The sequence below is a fragment of the Merops nubicus genome, unplaced genomic scaffold (genome assembly GCF_000691845.1).
Source record: "Merops nubicus isolate BGI_N331 unplaced genomic scaffold, ASM69184v1 scaffold3058, whole genome shotgun sequence".
In the NCBI taxonomy this organism is placed as follows: domain Eukaryota; kingdom Metazoa; phylum Chordata; class Aves; order Coraciiformes; family Meropidae; genus Merops; species Merops nubicus.
Genome location: NW_008623521.1, coordinates 34,138 through 43,009, shown reverse-complemented (window position 1 = coordinate 43,009; position 8,872 = coordinate 34,138). Strand labels below are relative to the sequence as shown.

The 8,872-nt window shown below is 56.9% G+C and overlaps 2 protein-coding genes across 2 annotated transcripts in view; one reads left to right on the top strand and one right to left on the bottom strand.

The window, feature by feature from the left end:
• The first annotated feature begins 225 nt into the window (after positions 1 to 225).
• ZNF276 (zinc finger protein 276) lies at positions 226 to 3,735 on the top strand. Its single transcript, XM_008945086.1, has 7 exons — positions 226 to 246; positions 1,212 to 1,292; positions 1,561 to 1,671; positions 1,750 to 1,825; positions 2,404 to 2,521; positions 2,713 to 2,812; positions 3,153 to 3,735. Exons 1-7 carry the CDS (start codon positions 239 to 241, stop codon positions 3,436 to 3,438), a joined length of 780 nt encoding a protein of 259 aa, XP_008943334.1. The 5' UTR covers positions 226 to 238; the 3' UTR covers positions 3,439 to 3,735.
• Positions 3,736 to 3,953: 218 nt separating this feature from the next.
• FANCA (Fanconi anemia, complementation group A) overlaps positions 3,954 to 8,872 on the bottom strand; it is a gene marked incomplete at its 5' end in the record, with an annotated part of 38,758 nt that continues 33,839 nt past the window's right edge. The window contains 6 exons of the mRNA XM_008945087.1: positions 3,954 to 4,061; positions 4,573 to 4,662; positions 5,389 to 5,545; positions 5,737 to 5,812; positions 6,173 to 6,278; positions 8,194 to 8,256. Of these exons, the coding sequence (XP_008943335.1) occupies positions 3,954 to 4,061; positions 4,573 to 4,662; positions 5,389 to 5,545; positions 5,737 to 5,812; positions 6,173 to 6,278; positions 8,194 to 8,256 (600 nt within the window). The remainder of the gene's footprint in view (positions 4,062 to 4,572; positions 4,663 to 5,388; positions 5,546 to 5,736; positions 5,813 to 6,172; positions 6,279 to 8,193; positions 8,257 to 8,872) is intronic.

The following is an 8,872-nucleotide window of genomic DNA, read 5'->3' as shown; positions in this document are numbered from 1 at the left end:
CTGGGTGCAGGGTCTCTGAGCCCACAAGATGCCAAGTTTTGGGTTTAATAGAAGGGCACAGCACACGTGATCTCACACGGTGTGAGTGAGCCTGGAGAGGTGGTTCTGTCCCAGCGGGTGGCTGTGCTGTTCTGGGCTGGCTCTGGCTGCTTTCCACTGCTTTTCCTTGTAACACACCGTGTTCTCCTTCGCTCCCCAGGACAGTTGAGTGGGAAGCAGGTTCTGTCTGCAACGTCGGATGAGCGGGTAAAAGACGAGTTCAGTGACCTTTCTGAGGGGTGAGAGAAGAGTGGGTTTCAAACAGCCTAAATGTCTTTGCGAGTATGAAATGACCCACCTCGGACAGCCCCAAGTGACCCAGCCTCCCCTCCTCACCCTCCCTGCTGCAGGGTGGCCTCTTGGGGTTTTCAGCTGCTTCCAGCAAACCCAGTCCCGTTTTGTGCCCCCTGCTCCATGCCAGGGGCTTGGTGGGGGTGGCAGAGCCGCCGCTGCAGCCCCACACCAGGGTGGGCTGCTGGGGCAATTCCCCTTCACCACAGCTCCTGGCTGGGTCCCTGGGACTCGAAGAAATCACCCCGATGGCTCCCGGGGAGAGCGGGAGGGACCTGGCTGCCTAGCAGGCTTTGTGGTCAAAGATTTTGCAAAATCCTTCAAATGTCAGTATTTAAAGCGAGGCTCGTAAATTATTGCTAATTAAGTGCAGCCCTTCTCAAGTCCAAAGCAGGCCAGGCCAAGCAGAGGCTTACTGCCACGTGTCAGCTAAAGCTGAAATGTGCCACGGTGGTTTATTGCCTGCCTTCAGAATTAATTGCTGCTCGTATGGCTTAGAACTTCAGAGGAGGAAAAAGCAAACCCCAAACCTCTGTGGCTGCTGCCTATGAGGGGATAGGGACCGACCTGCAGCTTAATTAACCTGGGCCAGATCATTACATCCTTGCACTACAAAATCACTTGCCCCGGTATAGAAAGCAACATCAATCGCTGCTGAATGGGTCTTTGATGAGCTGGGTTTTTTTTTTTTTTGTTCTCCTGACAGTGGTTCAATTATTCTTACAGAGATCTGGTCCAAAAAAGGACCCCTTTTGCTCTTTGCTGGGGGAGAGGCCGGGGAGGAGCAGGTCGGGGGAGGAGCGGGCGAGGAGCCTCGGCCGCCGTGCTGAGAGGAGAGCACGTGTTGTTGCTGGGTCGGTAACGGGCGTCTTCTCCCCCAGGGACTTCTTGAGCGACGAGGAGAATGAGAAGAGAAACGTGCAGTCCTCAGATGACTCCTTTGAGCCTTACCCTGAGAAGAAGTAAGGGGCTGCGGGTGGATCGTTGTCCTGCACGGCCTCGCTTCCCTCCCCTTCCCCTGCCCCCTCGGGTTGCAGCTGGGTCACACCCCTCCTGCCTGGGCTGCTGTGAGTCCCCACAGGGTGGCTCACGGGTGCTTGTCTGGGTGCTGCTGCTTTACCTGGAGGAGCACCAGGATAAGTTGTCGCATTCAGGAGTGATTAGTGGGGAGGACTTAAAAAATAAACCCCAGATCAAGCATTAACCCCCTGTCTTGGTTCCTTTTTGAAGGGTTTCTAGCAAGAAAAGCAACAGCAAAGAAGCCAAGAAGGTGAAAGAGCCCAAAATCAGGAAGAAACCAGGGCCTAAGCCAGGCTGGAAAAAAAAAGTCAAGGGTGAAAGGTGAGGAGGAGGAGGAGGAGGGGGGTGGCCGGGCAGCCCCTCCCCAGTGTGGTGGCTGACACAGCCTCTGCTTTGCAGGGAGGAGCTGCCGACCATTTACAAGTGTCCTTACCAGGGCTGCACGGCTGTCTACAGGGGGGCAGATGGCATGAAGGTGAGTTTGGGGTTTGCTCCGGGCCCAGACCCGTGGGTCTGGGTGTGATGGGGCCGTTGCTGGGAGGAGAGGATCCCAGACAGGGCAAATTCTCCCCAGCAGGCAGCTGACCAAAGGCTGCTGAGAATCTGGGGCCGCCTTCTGTGCTCCCAGGAGCTGCTGCTCTGGCTCCATGTGCTCCCCCTGCTCTGGAATTCTGCTGCTGGCTTGGCACCAGCCCTCAGAACAAGCTCTGAGGGCTTTGTCCTGCTAAAGCCCCTGCTGCCAGGGGTTGGTGTGGGTGCAGGTCTGTTTTTCACAGTGAAGCAGTGCTGATCACAGAATAGTATCAGGGTTGTTTTCATAGGGAGAGACCTTTCAGGTCATTGAGCCCAACTTCCCCAGCACTGCCAGGTCCCCACTGACCCCTGTCCCTCAGCACCACATCTCCACAGCTTGGAACCCCCTCCAGGGGTGGGGACTCCACCACTGCCCTGGGCAGCCTGGCACAGCCCTGGGCAACCCTCCAGGGCAAGAAATCATTCCTCAGCTCCAGGTTTTTCATCTCAGCAGTCAGCAACTCTGTCCTTTCTTTACAGAAACACATCAAAGAGCATCACGAGGAGGTTCGGGAGAGGCCCTGTCCTCACCCTGGCTGCAACAAGGTGTTCATGATCGACCGGTACCTACAGCGGCACGTCAAGCTCATCCACACAGGTGTGTCCCACCCAGCCCCCCAGCAGGGCTGCAAACACCTGCCTGGGGGTTGTACAGAACCCTGCACAGGGTGGGAACAGCCTCATTTTTTTTTCGGGGGGGGAATTGGGCCCCCAGCAGCGAGGGTGGGCAGCCGTGGGTGGGGGTCCTGGGCCTGACAGGAGCTCTGCCCCTCACCCTCTCTCCTGCAGAGGTACGGAACTACATCTGTGACGAGTGTGGGCAGACCTTCAAGCAGCGCAAGCACCTCCTGGTCCACCAGATGCGGCACACGGGAGCCAAGCCCCTCCAGTAAGTGCGTGGTGGGCAGGGGGCGGCCAGGCTGAGCTCTCCCCTTGCTGCCCACGGGGCAGAGCCCTGGCTTTGTCACTTTAGATGCTCCCCTGGCTCCAGCACTGCCCTTGCTGAGCAGGCATCACGCCTCCTCCTCCTCCTCCTGTGGCAGGGGCAGGCTCAGCATGAATGGTGGTGTTGGGGATGCCACAAGGAGTTGGATCTAGGGGTGGCTGTAGGTGCTGTGAGGGGGAAGCAGCGAGGCTGTGGCTGTTTTCTTGGGGGGTTATTTGTCGTGGTGCAGAGCGAAGGCTGGGCCATGGCTCCAGGGGGTGCTGAGCCCCTGCTCACCTTGCAGGTGTGAGATCTGCGGGTTCCAGTGCAGGCAGCGAGCGTCGCTCAAGTACCACATGACCAAACACAAAGCTGAGACAGAGCTGGAGTTTGCCTGTGACCAGTGTGGGAAGCGCTTCGAGAAGGCCCATAACCTTAACGTCCACATGTCCATGGTGCACCTGCTGACCCAGACTCAGGACAAAGCCAAGCCACTGGAGCCAGAGTCCCTTCTCCTCATAAATCCTTCAGGGACTTCCGAGAGCCAGGCGGTAAAGCCAGAAGTGACTGCAGAGCAGGAGCCCACCTGAGGGGCCGGGGAAGCAGCTGTCCCAGTGCAGCCCCATAGAAACCACAGGGCAGAGTGGAGAGGTTTAATCTACAGTTTAGTCTCCCAAAGAACTCAGTGGAATTAGCTTCAGCTTGCTCAGAAAAAGCTTGTTCATGCTGTGATTCTCCATGCTCACGTCCAGGTCCAGCGGTGTCGTACTAAGAGTCTGTCTAACCCTGGGGGGGGTGGCCAGCAGCACCCCTCGTGGTCCCCCTGCTCCCCACGCACACGGTTGTAGGTCACAACCGTTCCCTGCCCGCACGAGCTGCTGCCTCTCCAGCAGTGCCAAGAGGACAGTGGAGCAACTTTAAGCGAGACGTTTTGTTCTGGAAAAAGAAAAAGATGATTCCAAAAGCAAAGTCTAAACCGAAATTTGTAACCTCCTTTTTATTGTAATGAGAGCTTCATGGTTATGCTTGTAATAAATTATTTACAAAGTAATTTGAAAGCAAGGGCGCCGGTGAGGAAGGTGGTACCTTGTCTGCTGCACGTCTCTCAGAAGAGGAGCAGCTCCTCGTCCAGCTCCATGGCCACGGGAGGCCTCAAGAAGTGCCTGAGGGTGGCTCCCAGCTCTGGGTCGAGTTCTTCACACGTGGCCAGCAGCTGGGGGGAGAGGGCAGGTAGCCCATGTCAGACCCTCTTGTGCTGCCTCAATGTGAGTTATGAGTTTTGAAGCAGGGAGGGGAGAGGGAAGTGGCTGCTGACTGTGCAGGCACAGAACTGTGGAATTGTCAAGGTTGGGAAAGATCTAGGGCCTGCAAGAAAGCTGGGGAGGGACTTTTTGCAAGGACTGGTAGCAATAGGACAAGGGGTAATGGCTTCAAGCTGGAAGAGGGGAGATACAGATGAGAAATCAGGACAAAGTTCTTCACTGTGAGGGGGCTGAGACACTGGCACAGGTTGCTCAGGGAAGCTGTGGATGCTCCATCACTGGAAGGTATAAGACCAGGTTGGATGGGGCTATGAGCAACCTAGGGAGGGAGGAGGTGTCCTCCACTGCTCTCAGACCCGTTACAGAAACACAAGAGTGTGGTGGGGACCAGGCAGCAGCCCAGGCTGGGGGAGCAGCAGTGCTCCCAGCCCTCCCCCCCGGGAGAGGGGAGGAGTAACGCACCGGTTGTATGTCCCCAAAGCTCTCGGCAGGGCAGCGTGGGATGGCCCCGAGCAGGAACCGCCGGGCCGTGGAGATCAGCTCCAGGGGCTCCTCCTGCAGGACACGGGCAGAGACACAGCCCGGCAAGGCCGAGCACAACGTCACGTTCTGCTCCTGCTTCCTGCCTCCAAGAGAGAAACAGGACCCCCCGCACCCAGGGGCTGGTCAGGCAGATCCCTGCCTCAGGCACTGCATCCACCCGGAGCTCCTGGACGGGGCAGCAGGGAGGAGGTTTCGGGCAGAGCAGGACAGCAGCAGCAGCTTCTCTCCATCCCAAGGTGTGAGCAAGGTGCCTGCCTGCAAGGGAGCTGCTGCACCTCTGCTCTGCGTGGGAAGGTGGGAGCAAGCAGCAGGGGAAGGGATAAAAAACAGGATTCATAGGCTCACAGAATCAGTTTGGTTGGGAAAGACCTTTAAGGTCAAGTCCAACTGTTCCCCCAGCACTGCCAGGTCCCCACTGCCCTGTGTCCCTCACACCACATCTCCACGGCTTGGAAACCCCTCCAGGGGTGGGGACTCCACCACTGCCCTGGGCAGCCTGGCACAGCCCCGGGCAACCCTCAAGGGCAAGAAGTTGTTCCTCAGGGACACCCTCAACCTTCCCTGGGGAAACCTGAGGCTAGCTCCTATTGTCCTGCCACTTGTTCCGTGGAGAAAAGCCCGACCCCCACCTGGCTCCAGCCTCCTGTCAGGAGCTATGCAGAGCAAGGTCTCCCCTGCACAGTTACACGACTGCCTGTTCCAGGAGGAAAGAAGGGAATCAAGAGTTTCACTCACATGCTCTGTGGGCTCTGGGCTGTGCCCCGTTTGCTCTGACTGTGGCAGGTCCTTCCCTTCCACGAAGAGCTGCATCAGCTGGATGTACAGCTGGAGTGCTGTGTGGAGGAAGCTCTGCTCCCTGGTGAGCAGCTCCTGGTGAAGGCACGGGGTGAGGCTGGAGGAGGTCACACACCACATCCGCTTAGTGCTGGCTCCGTGGGTTTTTAAAGATGTCCCTGCTCACTGCGGGGGGCTTGGACCAGGTGACATTTAAAGGTCCCTTCCCACCCACACTGCTCTGTGATTCCATCCTCAGGCACATCCTCCCCCCCAGGAACCTCCCTGCTGAGCCTGGCAGGATGTTACCTGTAGAAGGCGAGGGGCAGGAGGCGGGTGTGACGGGCCGAGGCCGCGCTGCGCAGGACCTCGTATCTTCCAGGGTCTGCAGTGGGCAGAGAGAAGCTCTGAGCACCTCCAGTGGTCCTCACACTGCCCTGCAGACTTCTACAGCAGCACTGGGGCTGCACAATTCCCTTCCAGCCCACAGTAAACACAAGTTCTCAGAGGTGGTGACCACCAAGAGAAACGAGCTGTCCCCTCTGAGGCTCCGAGTAGAAGCACCAGTTGTTCCTTAACATCTGCTGGGTCTCCACACTGCAGGGCAGGAGCAGGATGCCCTCAGCTTTTACCCCAGCAGCTGGTTTTCCTGCTGCTTACACAGGCACATCAGTTCCAGCTCTTGCAGGTACACTCACCCGGCACTGAACTTCACCTCTCCAGCCTGGGGGCAAGGCTTGCTCACCTCTCTCTGCAGGACAGAAGAGTAGTGGCCAGGATGCACCTCTCTTCTCCAGGCACTCCAGGATCTCCAGGGACCATTCCAGAGCTGTCTGAAAATCCACTCCCTCCTGTGTGTCAGAAAGGACAGGTCTCCTTCGTCTCAGGCTTTAGGTGCACCAAAGCAGCAAGGAGGAGCCACTCAGCACAGACTCCCAGCATGGTGGGGCTGGAAGGGACCTCTGGGGATCATCTCATCCAACCCCCTGCTCCAGCAGCTCACCCACAGCAGGGTGCCCAGGGTCACATCCAGGCAGGTTTGGGATCTCTCCAGAGAAGGAGGCTCCACAACCTCTCTGGGCAGCCTGCTCCAGGCTTCAGTACCCTCACAGCAAAGAATTCCTTCCTCCTCATCAGGTGGGGAACCTCCTGGGTTCCAGTTGGTGCCCATTGCCCCTTGTCCTGTCTCTGGGCACCACTGACAAGAGTCTGGCCCCAGCCTCTTGCCCCCGGGGGCCCTTTAGCTCTTGCTCAGCACTGATCAGATCCCCTCTGAGGCTTCTCTTCTCCAGCTGAACAGCCCCAGGGCTCTCAGCCTGGCCTGGGCACAGAGACGCTCCAGCCCCTCAGCAGCTTCGGAGCCCTCAGGAGAGACTGTGTGCACAAGTGCTCTAATAAAGGACCTTTGTGAGTTTAGTTGGAGCCTTTCCCCTCACCAGGCAGCCTGGATTCCCCTGGCAGTCAGGCTCCAGACTCGGGTGGTGCCCTCCTCCCAGAACACCCAGGGCTCGGTGGAAACCCATCTGTGAGCGAGGGGGATGAAGCACCAGTAAGGAACCAGCTCATCCCCAGTGCTTCCCAGCAGAGCTCAGCACAGAGCCACCACCCACCCCTGGAGCAGGCCTCCCCCTCAAACCCAGCGAGGGATAGCACATCTTGGGATTTTTTGGGGGGGGTTTCACATTAAACCCATGTGGGGATAGCACATCGTGGGGTATTTTGGGGGGGGGGTTTCCACATTATTCATGTGACTTGGAACAACCTCCTCAAGCTGTTTGCTCAAGGTGTCTCTTCCTCCCGACTCTCCCAGCAGCAGACTATGAGATCAAATGATCATTGTTGACCTGAATCTGCTCCCTGGTCCAGTCTGAGATGTGACAACACAAAAGGCTGCACTTCAAAGCTGAGGAAACAGCAAAGGACAGAAACGAGCATTCACAGGCAGGAGGATGTTCAGGGCAGAGAGGTGCTGGAATGAGCTTCTCATCTTTGCTCCTTCACTTAACAGCATTAAATCATTTGGAAACTAATGTTCCTCCTTGCTGGGGATCCCTTCTCCTGTGAAATCACAGAACCACAGACTGGTTTGGGTGGGAAGGGACTTTTCAAGGATATCTAGTCCAACCCCCCAGCTAGAGCAGGTTGCTCAGAGCATCATCCAACCTCACCTGGAATGGTTCCAGGGATGGGGCAGCGACCACCTCTCTGGACAGCCTGGGCCAGGGGCTCATCACCCTCAGTGTCAAACACTTCTTCCCCCTCTCTAGCCTAGATCTCCCTCTGTTAGTTTAAACTCATCCCTCCTTGTCCTGTCCCAACAGGCCCTGCTAAAAGATTGTCCCCATCTTTCTTGTAGCCCCCTGGAAGTACTGAAGTGCCACAGGAAGGTGTCCCACATATGATTCCAGCCTGAGGAAAAATGTCATCTAATGAATGTGCAACGCTGCACAAAAGCTGAAAGAGAGGAGGTTCCTCCTCTACCTGGGAGCTGCAAAGTCTGAAGGAGGAACTGAAAATAGCAAGTCATTCAGGAAGAGAAACAAAAGCTGCTGTAGAGAAAGGGGAGATAACATCAGAGGAAAGTAGGGTTTCATCTGACAGGAACAGAAAAGCCTTCAGCAGGCTGTGTCTGGGCTGTGCTCATCCCTCCCTTCTGGCAGAACAAGCCACAGTCTTCACAGGACTGGTACAAAGCATTTTTAGGGAGCAAACTGAGCAGATCAGAGACATTTAGTGTCATGAGGATTCCCTCAGGGCTGAACTTACCTTTGGTGCTATTTTTGCTGAGATGAGATCCATGAGTGAGAAGAATAGCAGAGAAACAAGAAGCTGAAAGGAAAAGAGATTGTGGTTAGTCCCAGCTGTTGTGGGGACACAGAACTCGTGCTCCAGGCTCAGCACCCCCAGGTCCCTCAGCTGCTCCTCACAAGCCATGTTCCCCAGAGCCCTCCCCAGCTTCATTGCCCTTCTCTGGACCCACTCCAGCCCCTCAAGGTCTTTCTTATCCTGTGGTGCCCACAACTGACCCCAGTGCTCGAGCTGTGGCCTCCCCAGTGCCCAGTCCAGGGGCACAACCCCTTCCCTACTCAGACAGCAGAGGGCTTCTCCTAAATACAGGGAAAACAGAGTGAGCTACCACAGGTGTGAACCTGGAGCAGGGCTGATGTTGTCACCAGCAGATGGTGCACAGCCTCCAGTCCCAGCATCAGAATCCTGCCCTGACACACGCAGGTTGTGGCTTTCCTGGATCCCTACCACACCACTCAAAGCCTGCAGTGGCCTTGGGACCCTGGGAGGTTGAAGCAACTTATTTGTGCTGCTAGCCCAGCTGCAGAGCCAACCCTCCTCTCCTCTCCCACCTCTGGGAAAGCAGCGGGCAGAGCCAGCAGGTTCTGTGCACGGCAGCTCTGTTCACACGGGCACAGCAGCCAGGGAACACGGCAGG

Excerpts from the sequence above, each read along its gene's own strand:
- ZNF276 (XM_008945086.1), top strand. Across the intron at positions 1,293-1,560 it reads GAGCCTTACCCTGAGAAGAA|GGTTTCTAGCAAGAAAAGCA; the intron begins GTAAGGGGCTGC and ends TCCTTTTTGAAG. Across the intron at positions 2,522-2,712 it reads CGTCAAGCTCATCCACACAG|AGGTACGGAACTACATCTGT; the intron begins GTGTGTCCCACC and ends TCTCTCCTGCAG.